The sequence below is a fragment of the Psittacula echo genome (assembly GCF_963264785.1).
Source record: "Psittacula echo genome assembly, chromosome: 4".
NCBI lineage: Eukaryota > Metazoa > Chordata > Aves > Psittaciformes > Psittacidae > Psittacula > Psittacula echo.
Window position 1 is genome coordinate 35,340,300 of NC_137738.1, and position 23,242 is coordinate 35,363,541.

Consider the following 23,242-nt stretch of genomic DNA (forward strand, 5'->3'; position numbering starts at 1 on the left):
GGGATTTGTTGCAAACTCTGTCTCTCAAAATGTGCTTACTGTACTGTATTTAGCAGAAACAGTTTAGCCTTAATAAGCTGATAGTCTGCACGGGAGCATGGATCAACTTATTCTCATTAAGAATGTAAGCAGCTTTCTAACAGCCTTCTTTGCTGTTCAGCCTATGCCAGAGAAAGCAGGGATCTCTCCTCTAAAGCCCATAATTTATGAGTTTATTCAAACCCGGCAAATTGCTTTAAGTAAACGCCTCTTATATTTGAAAATTCCCATGGCAACTCATTTAGTTTGGCAGGAAGGCAGACCCAAATTCAATCCTTTTATCCTCCAGCTAAACCATTACAATGGTAATTCTGCTCTGACAATCTGAAGAGACTGCTAATTACTGTACTCGGGTCCCTAGACAGATTTCCCATTCAGATTAAAATGGCTGTACAGGGCAGAGAACAGCAGCAACACCTTTGTGCACAGGAAGGGATGCACTCCCACATCATGGCTTTTTACAAGAGAGGCTCCCTAACTGCAAAGACAAAGAATCTTCTGTGGGCTAAGTTGTGCAGAACAAACATTACAGAAGGAAAAAAACAAGCGGCATGACAGCAGACAACTGAATCATTAACTTCAGCGTTTTGTCTACTGGAGTTATTTAGTCACCTCACAAATGTAATTAATTCACCTTCTGCTATTATTATATACTGCATGTGTTAGTCTAAACTACAGATCAAGGAACCATATAAAACACTATTGAATCTTGTATGTTCTGCAATTATACTGAAGGTGTGTAAGCACCTGTCTGTCACCAGAACATCTCAATTTTAAAAAAGGCAATCAGGTCCTTTTACAGCATCATTTGTTTTGAGAAAGAGGAAAGACGGAGGGTTTGTGACAATGCTTTTTCGCTCCCATCATTTTTAATCAAGAAATGTGAAGGAAACTAACAACTGCTCCCTTGCTCTTCTGCCCCAGCTGTTCCCTCTTTCCATTGAAATGTAAACAGCAGCTCAATGTTCAACAAAATAAACATTTGCTGTCTGTGGGCCAACATTTATTGTATTGGTAAAGCCTAAACCCTAGCTTAATTTTGTCTTTAAAGGAACTAAGATGGTGGTCTCAGGGTCCTCCTATAAAATTTATTTTCTCAGTACTCTGAAGAAGCAGAAGGTAACTTCTGCTTTTGTAAAAGTGGGAAAAGGGAAGCATGAGTATTAAAAATGTGTACAGCAGCTGAAAATCAGACAAGCAAACATCCTAACTGAAATTAATTAAACAGGACCAACATCCTCCCTAGACTAGCAACTTCCAAGTCACTTGAAGAAATGCTCTTTGACAAATCTTAAGATATATTAGCATCTTCTATAAATAAAGATCATAAAAAAGAGCACTAAATCTGATAAAATTTGAGTATGCTTTCCTATAGGTACTACACCTTCTTCCCTCCTGAATGTGACAGAACTAGCTACCCCTACCACAGTGGTTTAGCACAGACACCAAAAACAGGAGTTACCAATAGCAGCAGAGAGCAAATGCATTAAAGCGTTACCAACTTATGAACTCTTATTTTTTCCAGTGGAGGCAATGATCTCTTTACCAAGAGTTCTTCGCATATAAAATGAGGTCTGTATGCTTTTGGGGTTTTTTTAAATCTTCCATAGTTCCATTATAAATAACCTACAACTTCCCAGGGTTACGGGATTATCTCTTGAAAGCCTGTTTTAACAATTTATCCTAGTTAGCTCCTGATGCACTGTATTAAGTAATCTGTATTAGTTTTGATCAGCCCGCATATCAGGTTCCACTGAATATCGTAGTTCCATCCAATGAAAAGAGTCAGCATAAGGAACTGTATTTGTCTAAGTACTGCTTGACTATTTTGGCACTGGACTTGAGGACTTTCGCAACACTTGACTTTGAGAACAACATCCATGCAGCGAGCTGCACTTCAGAATGCGTGTGGTTGGTCTGCACAGTTCATAATTGAAAAAAGTCACAGGTGTGTGGTTAACCAAACATGTATATGAAAGAATCCTAAACTAACTGGTATGGCCATGGCTGCAAAATTATTTCATAACCCTTTCACTGGAAGGTGAGCACCAGCTTCAAACCAGGCTTTCTCTAAATAACAATGTGCTAAATTTTTTTTAGAAAAGCTTCTCCTCTTTTTACAAGAATCAGGCTGAGACACATTAGAAGGTATGGGGTACTGTACATTGACAGCTCTGGCTTCAGCAGGTCCTTTCTTTCACATAAGTGTAAAGCTGGGAATGCTTTGGATACAAACCTGACTTCTCTCTTTCTCAATCCTAGATTTAATACATGACCCATTGGGAATGACTTTTCTTTACTACCTTTCACCTGTATAACCTTAAGATTAAATAAATTACACTATTTATATAAGTTTATGAAGATTCTACTTTCACTCGTTTATAACCCAGAGAAGAAACCCATTTATTGATATGCCTTAGTTAAACCTTCGTAAACCCAAATATGAAACCGACTTCTTCATTTTCACAAAAAAAAAAGGTTGAGGCTATTGTCATAAATGTATTTCTAAAACTTTTCTACAAGATTCAGAGATACATGAATACCAATGCTCTTCCCACTTTATCTGAAAACACTCATGTCTACAAATCAAGGCGTTTTGTTGGGTTGGGTTTTTGTTTGTTTTAAACCCCATCTCTTTATCAGCTTAGAGAAACAAAACACAGATGTCACAGATATCAAGGATGCTTATAAATCACCCCATCATTTACTTAAAATATACATGCCTTTCATATGATATAGCATGCCCAGCACAACCTGTTACCAGGATATTACATCAGCTGGTCCATTCAGAAACTGAACTGAACAGTTTGATGACCTCCAAGTTGAAGGTTTTTAACTCTTTTCCTGACTTCTAAAGACCTACTAGAGCCAAGTATTTTATTTCAATGCTGTAATTCTGGCCATTTTCCTGCATTTACACTTGACTTTCTCATTTGCTTCACTTACATGTTTATTAAGCTATGCATTTAATTGACATTTCTAAAATGAAAGTCAGTCAGTCAGTAAAGAAAAAGAACCAACTGTTGAATGCCACCTTTGTTCAGTTTATGTTTTCCACTGTTAACAGTGACCTGAATAGCTTTTGTTTCATCATAGATCATACACTTAAATAATTTAAAAATAATCTGTTTACATGAACTATATTCTAGATGGTCAGAATTTAAGTACTATTTTAACTTCATATGTCTACCACTGGCTTCCCACTGAGATGAGCAATCTGTCGTACATACTACCAGCATTTGCTCTGAAGTTTGACTGTCTCTCACATCATTCTTCATTAGAAATAGGGTTTCAGACTTACAATATGCATAAGAAACCCTAACTACGTTTTGTTTACACAATGCTGTCTATTCTTGTATTCATCATCACATTGCATTCAGACGTTTCAGTTTGGGGAAAAAAAGGTATTCTCAGCTTCCACTCAGAGGCCTCCATTTACTGCCATAAGCAAAAAAACATACTTATACAATTCAAAGTGTTTTGACATTTTCATATCAGAAAACATAGATGCAGTGAAATGAAGTATTCTCAAATCACAACTACCGAATTCGCCTTTAAATCCTCAGGATGCATGTATACATTTATTGCCTTTTTTTAAAGGTAAGCATTGCAATTTTGGAACACTGGGCTGAAGTGTCACTGAAGAAATATTCAATTTAGCTGTAAATGTGTAAGTTCAGTAAGTATTAATCACAAGAAAGATAACTGTAATATGCCCAGCATATCTAGGACTGTATGGCAACCAAGACAAAAAAAAGGAATACGTCTCCAAAAAAGCTCAAGAATGTGAGGGAAAACAGACCTGTCGCATACTCAGTCAAGGAGTCACATCCATAGCACCCAAGGCTTCAACCAGTAGGACTTAACAGTCCCTTTGTGGTGAGGAGCTCCACTGAACAGACAGGTGCCCTGTGTTGACTCCAGACACTCACATACACACTTCTCCCTCTGGCTTGACCCTAGGTTTCCCTGAGCAGAGTCTCTGCCAGAATTCAATAAGTTCATTTATTTGGTACAGTGGTGAGGTACAGCTCAAGCTGGGTGCTTCTGGAGAGGGACCCTGAATAAATAAATTCCCAGGCAGTTATATCCTTACAGTCTGAACTTCCTGCCCTTCACATGACACTTTGGTACGATAGTAGCATTGAGGCCTGGGGTCAGCTTGTTCCCCACTGGGTCTCTTCACTGTTTCTAGGCAGGTCATTTCTCCTCTTATCTCTAAGGTTGCAGCTTCTGCTGACAGGGGTAGTGCCCTGCCTTATCTTCTGGTGCTAACTGGCTCTGGGGCCTCCTTTTATTTAAGTAGGTAAAAGGCTCAGTGTATCTATGGGGAATTTCACAGCTTGCGACCTGTAGCTTCACCACAGCTAGCCACTAATGCTAAGCCAAGTTACACTAAATAAGTGATTTCCTTTATCTCTTTAAAAACAAAATGCAGAAGTACCAAATTAAAGCTATGTGGAAAAAAAAAATGGTGCAGAGTCACTAAATATTTCACTGATGAGGTGAAATTAATTAGACTCGATACTTTGTGAGTCACTTCAGGAAACAGACCGTAAGTCTAAAAACTGCTTCAGACAGGTGCCCAGCACAAAATGACAGCAAGGCAGGAAACAGCAGCTACAAAGTTGCACTTATATAATAAACTGTTGTGCGAGAAGTTACAATGTTGGTGGGGACTGTGCTTTGACAGGGAAAAAAACTCTGGAAAGCAGCTGGAAAAAGACGTTTCATATAAAATACAGGACTAGGAACAATTACCCTTTTTACTCATAAAACTGAAGTACAAAGATGAACTTTTGACCTTTTCTATGAACTACTTACTTTTGGTCATATTGCCATTTCGTTTAGAACAAGAATACCTACAGCAAACATCATAACTTCTCTTCCTTTCTCCAGATGAAAACATACCAGAACTAGTAAACAATTAGATGTGCAAAAATTAAACACATTCTTAAAAGTTACACAAAACAGAAGCAAACTCAATTATTAAAATGTTAAGAACTTCGTTTCAAAACATATTGTCTGTTTTTTCATCTAAAATGTCATAACAGCTAACATCTCATTTTCTCAAAGTATGATTTTAAATTCCACATTATCTCAATTCGTAACACTTGAGAAAGTTTAAACTTTCATTTCTAAAAAAATACTGAGACGTTCTAAACTTACTGCATTTTTGTTTTAAGAACAGATTAAGTTCTAACACCCTACATGTGGTGGCAAACAAGAAACCCAAAGACAACTTTATCACAAAGCATTTCTAATGAAATACAGCCATATTGTTAAAAACATCTTTTAATTGTAAGCTGACTCATCTAAGAAAGCAGTCAGACCCATCTGGCCCAATTAGTGAAGCAGAGCCTACAACTTCTATTAACAGAAAAAGCAAGAAAAGTGACTGATATATTGCTCCATCCTACCTCTACATGCAATTCAGTGGCTTGTAAGGACGCTAGTGAAGTCAGGACCAGTACCACAGAATAGGTACACTCTAAAATAATGCACTGTAATTTGAGATGCAAGGAGCACTTGAATGCATTAAGTATGATTGCCCAAATTATATATATTGGTTTGGGTTTTTTTAAGTGCCTGCTGGTGTTCTAGAAATCTGTGACATATCTTCATATGCTTGCAAAATATTCAGTGCATACCTATACTGTAGCATCAAATACTGAACATATTCCCCTACATACAGTGTTAAGTTCTACAACCAGAACAGAATATCAGCTCCACTAAAGAAGAGCAACAGTGCAGAAGCCCACACAAGAAAGCAGGTCTGTTAAGTATTTTATATGAAATTTCTCTTCAGCACATTAGGCACTGAAATTTAGAAGTATATTACATGTGAGACATCAACTATGTATATTCAATATATAGTATGTTGACAAGTACTGCATACAAATTCTTCCATAGATGAATGAGTGCCACTTTCACCCTCCCTAAGGACAGCTCAACATCAAATTTCAACTATAGAAATACTGTCTGTCTTCATTTAAACCAAGTAAGAATTAGTGTCTGGTATTAATATTTTAATAAGGAGACTGTTTATTTTGATTTTGGGGTTTCTGATAATTTTCTAAGTTGAAGACCATCCTATACCCTTATATTTGGCAGCTTATGAACAGAGAGCTCTGTTTGCTTTATTGTGAAGTTAAAACAGAGATTATCCCATTACCACCCTTAGGTTGCTTCATAATTTTTAAGTATTTGTACAGTTAATCAGCCCACCTGGTCAGTGTCCAAAATCACTACATGGTTTCATACTTTGTACTATATTTTGATATTTTTTCTTCAGTTACCCCATAAGCCACCAAACAACAACAACAGAAGTATGGGTTTGCTTGTTTTGCTTTGGTTTTGATGATGAAAGTAATTATCCATTTGCTAAAAATGTTCAAGACACCTTTAATTATCATCTGTGCCCCCACTTTTAACCTTCTGGAAGCTCTTATTTCAACAGTCTAAGACTTACATGGGTAACTGCCAGAAAGGCACAACTGCAAAAAGAGATTAGTGTCTAGAAATATAATTAAGCATTATACTTAAGGAAGATCTTCAAAGGTGATATTCAACAGTTTTCTTTGCCCTCTTTAGTTTGGACCTATTTATACTTGCATACCTGGAAGGTTTCTTGTTGCTTCTTCCAGTACCTACTTACAAAGACTAATTTTTGGAGGGTAGGAAGATCTACTATAATGAAATAGCCTTGAAAAAATATCCCAATTCACAGGAGATTACACTGGCCTAAATCCACTGCATTATAAAACACACACTGAATTACGTGCAAACAGGCACCATACCATGACAGCATCACAGAAATGCCAATTACTCAAATTCACTACCACAAACATCTTTTCACATGTTTTACAGTGCAGTGCATTTCATCTCAAACTCCTGCCATACAAAGAAAATTCCTATAGATTAGTAAGGATTTTTAATCAAGAGTTTTGTTACAGAGATATAATTAGCAGTACTGATATTGTAATATACATTAACTATCCTTCCACAGGTTAAAGATTCAGAATACAAAATCTGAGAACATTTCATGGTAAAGGAATGGTTAAGCAGTCATTTCGAGGGAAAATGGCCTACTGGGAAAAAGCGAAAACATATCCAAATCCCAAATCTGACTTAAACTTGGTTCTTAACTCCTACCCAAAGCAATGGACCTATAAATGCTAGAGTGCAGATAAGAATACTTTCACAGATTAAAAATCTAGTTGCTAAAGCTATGAGTCTTTTCAAGATAATATTCATCACTAAGTGGCTGTACACAAAGCAGGAGAGATGCTGACCACACAAACAAAAGACATTCTTGAAACCAGGAATCTGAAATCATAGTGAGAACAAAGATTTATCTGTTCTGCACTGCAGAGTGGCAAGGCAGTATAACAGACTGTCAGTTTTACTAGGGAGAGTAAGGGGTATCTCAGGAGTAAGAAAATCCAACTGGTTTACCTAAGAAAAGACAAGATGACCAGCAAACAACGTAGCAGAGGCTTTTGTGCAAATCAGTACATAAAACTGTTGAGCATGCATAGAAGCAACAAAAGGTACTCTTCGTATATGTTGTAGTGGTGAATGTGAGGTCTGGATGTTAACAAAAGAGGCCTAAGTGACAGATTGCTTCACATACCATTTTATGCATTCTTTTCCCAGAACATCTTGTGGAGGAGGCTGTAGGACTCAGCAAGGATTCAGAAATACCAGTTGCTACACATTTCTGAAAGCAATGTATTTGGAACAAGGCAGCGGAACACAGTGTAGCAAAGATTCTGGAAGGCGTTTTAGACTCTACAGAAGACCTAGGAGACTCCTTCCAAAATTCCAGCTGTGAATAGATTTATGTACCGAAGAACTGTGCTTGAACAAGGGGCTCATTACTGAAACAAAAGGCAATTTCTCTTGCATCATATCCTTCAGGATTATGAGTGCTCTCCAAGCAGGATGATACTCTGGCTTTAAGTCATTCTTCTTCTCCCTTGTACAACTGTGCAGAACTAAAATCTACAAGACAAGACAGTAAAACCATGCTCTGGTTAGCATCCTTAAGATGCCACATTTCAGGTATCAAGAGGAAAGGAGGGCCCTGCACTGTAATACCAAGTACTTCTTGTAGGAAAACAAACTGAGAGGCAAATCATGACCAGATCTTTCAATTCTTCTAGATCAAACACTGATACAAGTGTAGGAATAGTTACCTGTATCGATCTCTCTTCTCTAAGAAACAAAATGGAAAAAACTTTTTAAGTTCAACCATGCTTTCTAGATGGTACCATTGTTTGTCCCTCTTAACTGTGGATTACGTGCCACGCACTCATGTTCTTTTGAGGAACTTTCATCACCAGAAGCAAAAAAGAAAAAGCTCCTGACAAAGTTAAGGAAGGGTAGTCATATGCCTGACGTCAAAGCCAGGAAAAGAACTAGTCTAATTAGTTAGAATTCTAAAGTATGAAGATATGTATAGAGGAGTACTGAAAGGGTAATCAGGAACAAAAAAGAGTCTCCTCTACTGAAATCTAGTAAGGCATTATTTCTATGTTTTTCAGTGCATAATTTAACTTGTCTGGATTAATAACACATGCTAATAATATTAATGCTTCACAGGAATATAGACATGTTTACTGTTTAATTTCTACAATTGCAACTCTCAAAATACAGACTTTTTTTCTGAAATTACTTAACAAAAAAATTAATTCTTAAGTAACTGGATGATGTCCTAAAGGTCTTTTAAGGACAAAATTTTAGTTTTCTACCTTTTACATGAGCTTCCCTTGAAGCACAAGCTGTTTAGAAAAGTCACAAAGGAGCAACATTTACCGCTTTCATACCAGTTATGTTTCCATACTACTACACTGTTTTAAACAGGATTCTATTCTGACACTTTGATGAAATAAATTATTAAAGTAAAAATCAAAGCTTATAAAGAAACTAAACTGATACCAGAAGACCAAAAGGGTAAGGTTTCCCTCCCTCCCCATGTGCTACTGGAGACACCTCCACCAGTTTACTGAATCTATTAAGAGAAGCCATGTATTAGATCACAGGTGCTTTTTATTAAATGACATTTAATCACACATCTAGTATCCTTGGTTCACCTCAACCTTAAAATTGGGTTCCAAGGATATGTGTGATTCACATTTGAAGGAAACTGATTAAACAGATTAAAATGCAGCAAAAATAAACACAACCAGCACCTAGAGAACATCTCAACTACATCATCACAGAAGTTGTCCTCGCAAAGATTTGTAAAGTTTCCAAATCAACTTGAGATTTCTAGTAAAAATTGATTCCTAGATTTTAAACCTAAACCACTGATCATTGCTATCATATCCACACAATCATCCACCTTACTTTCAAGTTCCTAAAAGTAACTAGACTAGGATTTTTAGAAGAGCCTGTATACCCTCACTTAGGACCTTTTTTAAAAATCCCAGCTACAGTACGTAGTGAAAGAAAGTATTATTTAATGATGATTAACATTTACACGTTGGGACTGCTATAAACAGATTACTTCTAGCAGCTGAAAAATATACAGAATAAAAAATCATGGCATAATAAGAATAAATTGCACTGTATCAGCTTTATATCAGCTTCACTTTATTTTCCAAGCACTGCAATATGATTTACAGAAGAAGAAGAGAGGGCATTTCTCAAACAGTACTGTTAAGTCCCTTTAAGACGGCCTAGTTGAGCACAGCTCCTAGGTGACTCTGCAACACTGCTAATCTATTTATTTTTAAGGAAGACAAGACATATCATCTAATACCTGATTTACTAGACCCTTAAAGCACAAAGGCTAAACAGCTGGATATATATATTTATATTTTAAAAAATCCTCCATAAAAATATTTCAGTAATATGTAGAACTTACAAGAAGGCTTGTGCAAAACTATTTCCAAAATAATTTTAAATTAATTCCAATTTGAAATCAATAAAAAACTATTTATTCGATTCTATATTCTTATTACTACAACTCTCTGCATGAACACCAAGAACCCTTCAGAGTTCCCCCCACAATCTCCAGTCTTATAGTATAAAATAAACTTTGCTCATTCTTCTGTTTTCAGGACCACCTGGCAAAACTACAGATTACTGTAAAAGAATTCACATTCCAGTAATGACCTTTCATATATTTTTTTCAGTAAACATTTACCCCTCAATGTTTTACAAATACATAAGGAGCTATCACCACACTTTACAGATGAGGATGTTAACATTTATTTAAAGAGTATCTTTGCTAGCATTGGGGAAAACAAGTGTTTCTACAACCAGAGGAATTTTACAAGGTCGGATTTTTTTGTGGTTTTGTTTGTTTGTTTGTTTTGTGGTTTTTTTAAAATGTGTATCCTTCTTGAATCTCGTTGACCTTTCAATCTTCAAAGGTATCAGATTTCCCTGAAGCTTAGCTTGCTGCCAAGTAATAAAGCATAACTTTCCACAGTTCTTCACCATCTACTAAGACTGGAGAGCTCATACTGCAAGGATCACTAAAGGAGTCCCCTACAGAGCCCAGGCATCTTCTTTAGAAATCAATCAGCAATTTCAGGAATGACTACTGAAAGGCAAATACAGGCCTTGGTCTTCCAGGCTTAAGAAAATAAACAGTATTCTTCTCACCATTACAGCAATAGTCTAACTGCTCCAAATGATAAGAAATATCATTAACAGAAAATCAGATCAGCACATTACTACCATATGTATTACAGTGGGTTTAAAAATGTGGGAAAAAATCAGACATTCCTTTTAGTTCCCTTTGTCTTTCAGACTTTATCTTCCAAGGTAAACCAAGTGGTTACTATACTCTCTCAAACAAATTCCCTGCATAGTGACATGAAGATTTTATTATTTAACACCTTTGTTGATTGCACTGATTTTGATTATAAATTCCAACCAACTAAGCAAACAAGCTATCATTTCAAAACTTTTCTTTAAAACCCTACCAGCTATAGAATCATAGAATGGTTTTGGTTGGAAGGGACCTTAAAGATCATCTAGTTCCAACCCCATGCTATGGACAGGGACATCTCCCACCAAATCAGGTTGTTGCTCAAAGCCCCATACAGGGATGGAGCATCCACAGCTTCTCTGGCCAACCTGTGCCAGTGCCTCACCACCCTTGTAAGTAAAGAACTTCCTTATAACTAACCTCAATCTACCGCCTTTCAGTTTAAAGACATTCTGTTTGTCCTGTCACTACATGCCCCTGAAAAAGTCCCATTTCCAGCTTTCCTGTAGGCCCCCTTTAGATACTCATTAAAAACTAAAAGCTCAGACCAGCAGATACAGAAAAATAAGGCCGACTGGCGGCCTAATGCAGCCAGAAGTCTTATCAAAGAACTAGAATTGACTATTTGCACAGCTTCTATCATTATGGCATTCAAGTGTCTGTGAGTACATATGACAAATCTCCACTCTTCCTTCTAGTCTCATTTCACCTTTCCAGATATATCATTTGCTTATGTTAGTGCAACTGTACCAGTATATTTACTATAGCTGCCAAGAAAGCCAGAGTAGTCAAAGTTCAAATTCTGTTTCCAAACTAGGACATATAAGCTAGAGAGTGAAGAAATCCTGAAGAAGCTATTTCTAAGATGAGAGCATAGCGGTACACGTAATTACACAACTGAAAAGTAGTTTTCATCAAAAATACTAAAAATGATCTTAAGAAAAATGACCTCTTGCCAACTGCAAATGGTGGGTTTGAGGGTTTGACCTTCAGTCTCATAAAAAGATTTCTGATGTACAGTTTCTGAAATTAGGCAAGTATCCATCGAAGGCTGAATTTATTTATTTATAAACAAAGCAACTGACATTCTTAGTATCTGCAGCTGTGTTTGGTCAAAAAGAAAATGTCACATCTTCCAGTCCATTTATAAGAGGCTGCAATACTAAAGGACTGGATATAGTATTAGAAACCCCTGACTTTTTCTTAAGATGTGATGGCTGTTCAGATTTCCTTCTCAACAATAACTCCAAGTGATTTGGAATTGAAAATACACTCCACTTTCTAAATATTGTGGAAATATTAAAAATTAGCTAATAATGGTAACACCGAAAACATAGAAGGCAAGTATGTAGGCAAGTTTGAGAAGAAGGCAGAGCTCTTAAAATACCTGCTAAAATACATAAGGAAAAAACTCACCACCATCACCAAGAAAAAAACCAAACAAAAAAACACAAAAACAACGACCAAAACATACCATTTCCTACAACACACAAAACCCTCCCCAAAACCTAGTCTTAAATGCCTCTCATTAATAATTGGTGTTCCAAGCAATGCAACTTTCCGGTAATCTCTCATCTAATTTTTCATTTTCCAGGACAGTTTACCACTCAACAGTTTAATTGGAAGTGTGTTACAAATGGCCCAGTCTACAATTACGTAAGCTATTTAAAATAAGTTCACTCCCATCTCTTATATCATGTCCACCTATGTTTCTCCTGATAACAGGGTGCAGAACATTCCCATATTAAAGCCCTACCTATAAACAACTTACGAAAGGAAAACTTACTAGTCCACTGAAAGCTCAAGCATTTCTTTACTGGTTTAAAAAAGAAACATTTGAGTTTTCTATTGCATAGTAGCTGAAAAACGCTGGCACTTTTCCAAAGGTTAGAATTTTCTGTGTTCTGACGTCAAAACAGCACAATGTAGAGCAACTTGATGACTATAAATCATCAGTCAGCATTAAACCACAGATGCTTCTATGACAAGCTTTATTTTTGTATAATTAGGAATCTAGATTTCAAAACTAAGACTGGCTGTAAAGAATGCTTTAAATAGCTGGAAAAGGGAAATGTTTACTGTACTTTACTATTACTTCAAACAAAAAACTTTGCAGTTGATAAGATCCCTCCAGAAGCCACTGCCAGTGTAACTTCTACGTAAAATGATCTGAGCTCCTCAACATAGTCCTGTTAATATTTAGTATAAAAGTGCAAGACAACTAATATCTACTCTTTATACTATGTCTCCCCAGGAATCACAACTATACAATTAGCATTTCTTCCACTTAGGTATAAGGATGTGATTTCAAAAAAGAAAACCAACCAAGCAAAAAACCAACTGTAATTAGAAATAAAGGATAAAAAATAATGCATGGGTATTTGTTGCAGTTTTCTTGTAATCTTTATCAAGATGGACAAGGAGAATCAGTTTCATCAGCTATTTCTTGCATAAGAGGACAAATACTTCAACAAGATTAATATAAAAGATCCCAGCTTACATGTTCTATAACAGCCATCAATAGAAAAAGAACAAAGATGGGGGGTGGGGAGAGACTATAAAAAAGGCAAGAAAAATAGCCAAGAACCAAGAAAGCAAGTTTAAAAATAGGATGAAGAATGAAGAATAAAAAAAAAAAAAAAAAAAAAGTTACAGGTACCACAAAATTAATTACCAGAATAGGTCAGCAACATTTGTTTCTTCCACAGCTGTCCTACCAAAAGCCAGACAAAACCCATGTAGAACCTAATTAGAGCCCTAATCAATGTATAATCCTGCTTTGGAAGGACGTGTGCATACTGAGTTTCAGGCAACAGAGCTTCCTTGTCTCTCTTTGAGAAAAGACTATTTTGTAAGTTTCCCAAGGTCTTTTTCATAAATTAAGATCTACCATTTCTCCAGTTATACATCTGTAACAACTTAAATGAATTATTGCATCTCCAATAAATATTTTGGAGAAGAAAGAAAAGGGGAAATGAGATAGGGTATTCAGCAGCAACCATATGTAGGCAAAATGAACTGATTTCCCAAGGTTCTAAAAGCCACTCAAGATGTCCCAAAGAAAATTCACAGTAACAGATTAAGATGCTTAGCAATAACTGTTGGAGAAGTTTCTTTTTCCCATTAGTATAAGAAAAGCCTAGGGAGAAAAAGAATCAGTATGAACTGCTACCGAAGTTACAAGCTAATAAAATGAGACTGATTACATCTTATTAGAACATGTCCAAATGTAAAGCGATCACCCAAAATACATGAGTGCACAGATCCTCATAAGTTTGTATTTTCCCTTTATTTGACAACTTTTGGAAAATGGGAAGGTGAAAACAAATTAATAATCACAAGTGAGCACATTTTATATCCACTGTCAAAATTATTCTCATGAACAATATTCTGATGAATATTACTTTTCTCCTTAGTACTACAAAGATATTTTAGGAAAGTTGATGAATTTAACAGAGTTTAAATAAGGTTTTATTCAATTAAGTTGTAAATCACATCGGTATCTTGTAGTAAGTATGATCTAAAAAATCATTTCCATCAACAGACTTTTTTTGGTGCCAATGAACCACTGGTCTATGGAGTTTCTACCATAGCACACAATGATGGAGAGAGCTGTTTCACACTTGCAGCTGGTCTCAAATAATTTTGGTAATTGTCAATACCAGTGTAAGCTGAAAAATTTAACCCTGCAACAACATATCAAGTACAATGCGTAAAAACTTCCTATGTGAACTGATGCAAGAGATTCTTGTCCTCATATTTAAAACTCAGACTTGCATTACAGTAAGAACTTTCAGCAGGGTAAGACTGATAAAATGTATACCAGAATTTACTAAAGGACTGCTCAACATAACTAATACTTTATTCAACTTGTGAATAATCTACTGAAATTACCAGTACTAGACATACTGGGCAGTGGGAAAGAGGAAAAACTACACACAAGTAGGCTTTCCTCTTTTGTTTTCCACTGTCATATTCTACTACAGGAAGTGTCTGATTATTTTGTTCTCATCCTATCTGCAGGTGAACATAATCGCAGTTCTACAGAAGGTTAAATTTATTTAAGGGTGGTCTGCTGCTATCCCATTTTTTCTGGGCTGCGCATTCTCATCCCATCACTTCTGTCAGTGCTAAAAGAAAACTGACTCCGTAACAAGTCAGTTAATCCAAGGTTAAGCTCTCCACCAAATGGACTAGCCACACGGTCAGATGAAGGCCAGTACTTTCTGATGCTAAACAGGAAGCAGAAACAGCAAATCATAAAGGAATGGCAGGACTGCAGCAGCCCTTGGTTCATACTATCATGGAAACATTAAGTCTGCTTCACACTACTAAAAATAACAACACTATCACTTCTCCTCCACATCAAAAAGTTTACCACGTGTCATCTAGCAGTCACTCCCAAGAAGCTTGGCTGCTTCATTTTAGTGTGAGGCATTCCTGCCCATGGCAGGGGGGTTGGAACTAGAAGATCTTGAGGTCCTTTCCAACCCCAACTATTCTATGATTCATTACTCTATCTGCAGAGCTCCCCTTTTGATCATTTACATGATGTGCACTGTGAGACACTTGCATCTGACCTGACAAAACAGATGTAACGCAGAAATTTCCTAAAAACCTTTTAAGGACAGAAGTGTCCCTTTTCTATTACTCTGTTATTCTGTTATTAATTTCCTAACTTTAACTGAATAAGCAGCAAACAATGGGTTGAACAGCATAACCAACATTTCAATAGGGAGACTATAGAAGGTGGCACTACATTCTCTCACTTGTGAAAGCAAAAATGTAAAACCAGCACACCATGCAGGAGTGAATTAGAATTATTCAGGAAAGCCAAACTTGCATGCAGAATTTATTGTGGTTTTTTAGATAGCTAAAACAAATGAAATAATCTCCTAATATATTTCCATTTTCAAGTTTTTGCTAGTTTTCACTACACGGCAAACTATGTACAGCATTACTACAATATCCACCTTTTTTTTTTTTTTCTTAACTAAAGCACGATTAAAAATTCTTAAAATTCTTTCTACTCTATCAGGTTTTTCCTACGGAATTCACAGCACACAAAGTTCTCAAGGTAAAAATGAAGACCATACAGCCAAATTTAAAGATATTCAAGACTGAGAAGTCTAAAATCACTATTACAGGCAAGACCCTAATGTACAAACAAAATTAAATAATCTTCTACTGAAACATTATTTCCTAGCCATCACAATCTTATAATTCCATTATTGTAGTGGCAAACGATACACACAGTTTGACAGGGAGCATCAGTGACTAATACCATGTTGCAGTTGTCTTCAGACAAGATGGAGGCATCAACCAAGTAAAACTACAGCTGTTCTGATGCAGGAAGAGCAATACATAGAACTTGAAAAACACTGATTCCAGACCAATTAGAAGATTAAGTAGAAGCCACAAATATGATCTTTTCTTCTGAAAGGAAGAATGTGGAGTCAAAGGAAAAAGGGATTAAAAGTGTATGCAGTTGATGTTATGCATCAAATATGTATGCACTGAAATTTGAATTCTGTTGTATGTACCTCATCCTATATAAAAAACAGCAATAAAGGTAGATTAGAAATTAGAGAGACATCTCTGTAACTAAAAGAGCATCTAAAAAACACATTCAGGTAGATGAGTGTATTCAATGCTTCTTAGAATACATAAAAGCCTTATATATTTCTAGCAGAGGAATTCAGCCCTACTGCCTAAAGACCTTAGAGAGTAATTCCAAACCCTTAATGTCACTGGAACTCAGTATGCTATACTTACTATGAACATCGTTTTACACAGGCTCTGAGTTGTTTCTTACATTCTGCAGTGCACAATCCAAAGAATCTTTTGTCTTTCCTTTACAAGAGAATAGCCCATCCTTACTGAACTCTTGCAAATAGCAAACTCTCAGCGATCTCACAATGAAGAAAGATCAATAACCTGTAGGATTCACTTCAGGAGGGGTAAGAATGGTACACCTTGGTGAGATCCCAAAAGCCTGCAGACTGCTTTGGTCTCCCTGCTTTTCTTCAGAGAAAAACACGAAAGAGGCAGTACTATTTTATCCTGCAGGTCCAGGTAATGACCAGAATCTCACTGAAGTACAACAAAAGAATTAGTCCTACAGAACATTAAGTACAGACAAAATAAATAATTAGAATAAAAAAAAAAAATCATACCAAAGAAATGTAAATTAAATACAAAATAATAATATATATGAAAAAAAAATAAAATTATTGGTTTTCTCCTTATGGAAAAAAATGGCTTATTCAGCCAGTCTGCCTCAAGTTGTGCTTTTTATTTGTAAAGAAAAACTGACTATACCACCATCTTGGTAAGAATCCCACGGCAAGTGGAAAGAGAAATTAAAAATTCACATCCACAAGGAAAAAAAAATCACTAGTGATCCAGACTCATAAAGAAGCACATTTTACTACGAAATAGTCTCTCTTCACCCAAGTACCTCCAAAATGGAAATCTATTTAAGAAATGTGCCTACTTGTGCATTGTTGCTATAAAATGTAATTAGACTTTTTGGTATCTTCAGTGTAAAAATAACTGATTATTCCAAGAAATTAATAACTCATTCTCATCTCTAACACTAGCTTGCTTTTCTGAAATGTACTTCAGAAAAGCAAAGCACTGCCATTATAGGGCAGGCATGAGACTGCGTATTTTCTCCTACATAATCTCAAATTTTATTCAAGGTAGATGGAGCTAAAACCAAAAATACATTAATATCATTTATAAATCTTAATCCTCTGACATTTATTTGGAAAACAGTCATAGTTGCAGGTATTCTACCATTTGAAAGGGAATTCCAAATTTTCCATTCGTATATTTTAGAACATCTTTGGAATCTTCCAGTATCCACAGTTTCCCCACGTCTCATTGTAATTAGCTAGGATTTATTTTTCATCCCTCATGCTTAACCTGATTATTTAAAGGTTTACGGCTTTCTTCACAGAAGTTTTCAATTTGTATCCTAAACCAGAATTTTTCAACTCTCAACCTGCCTGAAACCATACTTTGATTAAGCAATCATTATTTTATACTAATTGAACAGATGTAATAGGTAGTACAAAAAACAAGTTCACCTATATACTAATTCATTGGTCTGTACCACACATGAGTTCACCTATATATTAATCCATTAGTGGGTACTACAGACATCTGTTTCAACAAGCCAATGTTCAGAAATGAGAGACAACAGACCTTCAACTCCTGCACATGTAATAAGCAGCACCCAAGCTTCTTATGCATATCTGATCTTTGGTAACTTTAAAAAATGTATTCTGAATAAATATGTTTATAGAGACTGCATATGTCAGCACAAGTTCCCCCATAGCCAGCATCTATTAGCATTCACCAAAGCACCCAAAATCATTTGGTCATTTTAATACTGCCTACTATTTCTTTTCACAGGATAATCTTAATGTTTTCTCGCAATATGGAAATTTATTCCACCACTGAAGAAGATGCTATTCATTTTTATCATTTTATAATGGCACAAAAGTGGTGGTAAAAATAACAAGATGCAAGCTAATTGCATGGGATGCACTATACAGCCACCCTGAACACCCTTGCTTTGAGTGAGAAGGTAGAGCAGATCTAAGAGAAAGGTTCTCAAGGGTAATTCTGGTTCCTCCAAAAGGCTTTAAGTCATCTGGCTGGGCAGGAGGCAGTTTATATATTCAGCAAATGAGAAAGATAATAGATTTTCCAGCTGCACCATGTTTATTTTTCCCCTGCATATTGACAGTATATCCTGAAGGGTTTTGCTCTTTTTGGAAGGTGTTCAATGTAAGGATCTAAGAAAACATACCTTCTTTTTGTAAAGTATCATGATCACCTCAAAGTGAGACATAAAAGCATGTCATATTCCCCCAGCCTTAAACATAAGCATCCTTACACTGAAGGGTGAAAAAGCTAGTATTTCTTAGCAGTTTAGAATTGCCTTTTAAAGGTGATCTGCATCTTTTTCTAAACAAGACAAAAAAAAAAAAAAAAAAAAAAAAAAAAGTCCAGGCAAAAAAAACCCAAAAAATAACATCTCTTAAAAAAATATATTCTGTTCTGTGGAATAATTTTATCCAGGATAAGGCACTTTAAAGATCACTAGAGTATTACAAAATAATATCTGAGTTTCATTTGAGGAGGATGCTCTGCAACCTCACCCCTACTGCTGCAGCATTAATTGTATTTCAGAGATAATTTCTAGAAATGGAAATGGAAGACTTGTATACAAATACTTACTGCTGGTATCAGTAACTTTTTTACTTCTTCAACAGCCCTCTTCAGCTTTATTTCTGCTCTGTTCTGAGCATCCTCCACAGTGATAAGTACATGTAAATCTTCATTCAGGTGTTCCCAGTTGGGCTTGCCTCGGTTCTGTTCTTCCTGAAAATAAATAAATAAATAAATAAATAAATAAATAAATAAATGCTATGAAGCACATTCCATATAAACCAACCACAAACACTGGACAAACTCAATTCTGTGAATAGTACACACTATTTTCAACAAGACGGGGAAAAGACTTCTTCGGACTGTAAAGGCTGCTTTGTTTTACATGGTTACTTAACAAGAATTTAGGCTTCAAAATATCTTTTGGAGGATTTTGCTTATGTTTTGGAACCTCATGCTTTCTTTTTTTTTTTTTTTATCAAGACTACAAAGAAACCAATGTAGAGCACCTTTCCCAACTGAACAAATTAATAAGTACTACAAACACAGTATTGCTTTCTTTGGGGCTTTTCAAGAGTTAAGCAACCTAGTATTTTTTAAAAAGCGGAACAGACACAATACACAAAAACTCCATGTGAATCACTCCAAAGAACAACAGAGCAATCCTTCAGTGTTAAAAATTGCTTTCGAATACTCATGAAGAAAAGGTTCAGAAATCAAACATTACAAAAGGAACAGAAATGAAGGGCAGAAAGGAGATGACTTCAGGCTTCTGAAGTCACAGAACAGCATGTAACAAGATAGTCACTGTTACATAAGTACTGTTACGTCGGTGCCGTTCATAATCCCACAGATAAATCTTAGCTTGCTGTTTTCAGAAAAAAAAAAGCAGGCTAAACAAAAGCTTTTTTCTTTTTCTTTTTTTTAATGTAAACATTTCTAAACAATAGAAATCAGTAAATTTAAGTAACACATTCAAGTATCCAGTCTTACAAAAACCAGAAGAAACTTTCCAATTGTTTTTATTGAATAACAAACAAAGCTAGCTAAATTTCCCAGAACCATAATTTAAATTTGACAATATTTAAAACGCAATAAAACAAGTTAAAAAATTGAAAGGAGGAATATAAAAAATTTAGTAAATTAGAAAGATTTATTATAACTTTCACATCTAAACAAAGGCCTGCACAAACAAAACACACTTACTTAAAACTCGACATCCCTGAAATAATTTAAGAGTCTCCTATTTGTAAGTAACACATTTGCGGCTTAATCACAAATCACATTTTAAAAAAATGTAAGTCCAGCAAAGTTAATTGCAAATGTGTCTTTTCCCCAAAATTTCACTTAAATTCTTCCAGGAAACTAAACACACAGAGGAAATGCTAGAAGACTGAATACCAACAAATACTTGCAGTACTTCATAGTTACATATACATAAAGGGAGCACTGTGCTTTGGAATGTTCTATGTTTAACTCAGCTGTTTCAAGTCTGAAATGTTTCGTGCAATATGCAAGGATAAAAATGGAGAAAAAAATAGAATCATGAGAGATGTTTGAAAAAGTTATGTAAAAGAATCAGTACTTTAAAGGAAATTTATTTTCACTAGTCTTCATGTAACGTGTGCACATGTGCACTACACTCCATACTGTTAGCTACAGTATTTGGGGTTTTTAAAAGCTATCTTAGCCAACTTTCTAAACAATGGTGACTGCAAAAGTATCTTTGTGAATTTCAGAAGCTGAAAGGGAGAGAGAAAAATAGCCCTCATTTATAAAACAGAACCTGACACAAAGTGCAGCTGAGTTATAACATGTTCTCTGCTGTAATTTAATCTTCGAAAGAACTATCTAACACAAGGTATTTGCAGCTTATTTCACTCAATCATGATCAAAGCTCCACTATTACTATTTAAACAATTCAATTTATTTTTTTCTTTTTTTTAATCCAAAGTAGGAGTGAGTTGTTTTCTTTTCAGATGGTGGCAAGCAATATTAATATAACGTAGCACAAAGTATTATATTACAGCTATGATGAATGAGAGAAGGTTCCTAAACCAGCAGAGGGCAGAGCAAGAAACATGTCACTACCTCTTCTTACACTGACTGATGGGGAGTTGACACAATACTGGAGTGAGAAAGGCACCAGTTACTAACACATGATAACCTGCACAACTACAGTACCACCATGGAGGAAGGGGAAGGAGGAAGGTAAGCGGAACAAATGACAAGGAAAGGTGTCCCCAGGTAAAATGGCAAGGCCTGTCCTGAAAGAGAAGGAATGCCTAAATGCAGTTTTAGCTACCATGTGATAAAATGGCATGCTTATACGTAGTGTGGGCAAGCATAAAGAGACTTCCTTGCACTGCAATGGTTTCTTTCATAATGAAAATGCTATGGTGCAGAGTCTCAAAAACTTGGATGATTTGGAGTAGTTCAAATCTGACAGCAAAATGCACAATGTTGTAGTGGATGTATGCCTGCTTCGTAACTTCTAGAACACAAAAAAATACTTTCTTTGTTATATAAAACAAAGCAGTCTGCCTCTACTACTGGATATTTAAACACTTCAGATTAATGCAATATGAACTATTGGTGCTGAACTTCAAATTATTCTGTTGCAGCATGAGGATTTTTTGTTCAAAGAAGAAAAAAAGCTGTACATAGGACAATAAACAGATGTAGATTTTTTTTTCCACACCCCCTTGATTACTTTTAGTTGGAACACACTGCGTACATGGTTAATAAATAATTACATGTTATTAAGATCAGACCTCACAGCAGATACTATCACACAAATACTTACTGCTAAGTTAATTGAACTAGTTTATCACTAGTTCTAGATATATTTTTATATGGTTAAGAAGTACATTAATGAAAGTCTGGTTGCTGTGGAGAGCACTATTTCTTAAGTCAAACAGTAAGACCGAAAGGAAGCTGAAGAATGAAAGTTCACACAGTATGTTTTGAAAAAACAATTAGTCAAAAAGATTAAAGAGTTTGGAACAGGCTTCTAATTTCTTCTGTTCTAGCTCAGCCCACTGGGGTTTCAAATTCCTTCATTGCTTCCATCCTGTCCCATGAGGTTGCTTTCTTAGCGGGTTAACAGTTTTCCAAGAAACATCTTTTGGTTTACCAAAAATGCAAGCTGGATGTTATACCAATATGTATGTATTTGCTCGTTTTTACCAAAACTGGGAAATTCAGATCTACGCTAGGTCAATTTATTCAAACAGAATGTCAGATGCAAATGCATGACAGGGCTAGGCTCACAGGAGAGAGAACCTGTAATCTCTTGCAGTTAAGAGCTGCGATTTTTTTTTTACGCTACCTCATCCTCCTTTTAAATCCTGAAAGGATGGTTTGGAAAAATATATTTTCCCACCCAAGTAAAATTTTAAATTAAACTAGTCCTCTGTGTAACAAGTCTTGAAAACATTCTTTCCCAACCCTGTTTTATTATAGAAAAGGCTGAATGGGTATATTGAATAGATCTGGAATTCAAGTTGGGAGGTGTCTTTCTTAAAACTCGTAAAATATGGTCCAAGACATTAAGGGTTGGTTAGGAATTTCTTCTAAAATTGTTTGAGGAGAAAATGATGAAAAGATGGGCAGGAAAAACCAACTACTTGCCTTGCTGCATAACTTTGTAGAAGGAAAATACAAACTGTGGCTATCTTGAAGTGAACCACAGCTAAGACAAACCAGGTAACTTCACAGAACCAGAGAATGGCTGACATAGGAAGTGACTGTGGACATCTTCCATGTCCCTTTCCATGAGTCCCTGCTCAGGGCAAGGTCAACTCAGGCATATTGCCATATTGCTGAGTACCAGGTTTTAAGCATCTCCAAGTATGGAGAGTCAACCATCCCTCTGGGCATCCTATTCAGTATTCAAACAGTGCTTGGTCACAATAAGGTTTTTCTTATGTTTAAATGGAATTTCTTATTCTAGTGTGCTCAATGCCTCTTGTCCTTCAGTAGCAAATGTTGAGCAATTCAGCCTGATTGCCAGGTCTACCTATAGAAAAAAACGGGGCAGTAAGAGAAACTGCAATGAGGGTAATTTTGGGCAAGCCCCCCATTTGTTACCACAGCAGTAATGGTATGCACATAGAAAAGAGAAACAGCACCAAGAAAACCTGAATAAAAAACAAGGGAAGAAAAACCTCAACTGCATGTATTCAAAATTATATTATATACACAAGAAGTAATTTACAGCACGAAGTTTTCCTGCATCCCAGAGACTGTTTATGGAAGAATTATACAGGAAAAATGGAGGCAGTGATA

At 35.9% G+C, this 23,242-nt stretch overlaps 1 protein-coding gene across 10 annotated transcripts in view; it reads right to left on the reverse strand.

The window, feature by feature from the left end:
* The window catches only part of QKI (QKI, KH domain containing RNA binding), a 156,920-nt gene that overhangs the window by 30,795 nt on the left and 102,883 nt on the right, over window positions 1-23,242 (reverse strand). For all 10 annotated transcript variants that reach the window (XR_013956544.1, XR_013956545.1, XM_080614866.1 and 7 more), the window contains one exon: window positions 19,022-19,165. Coding sequence is in view for 8 of the 10 variants with exons in the window: in XM_080614866.1 (XP_080470992.1) it covers window positions 19,022-19,165 (144 nt within the window). In the remaining 2 variants the exon portion in view is untranslated. The remainder of the gene's footprint in view (window positions 1-19,021; window positions 19,166-23,242) is intronic.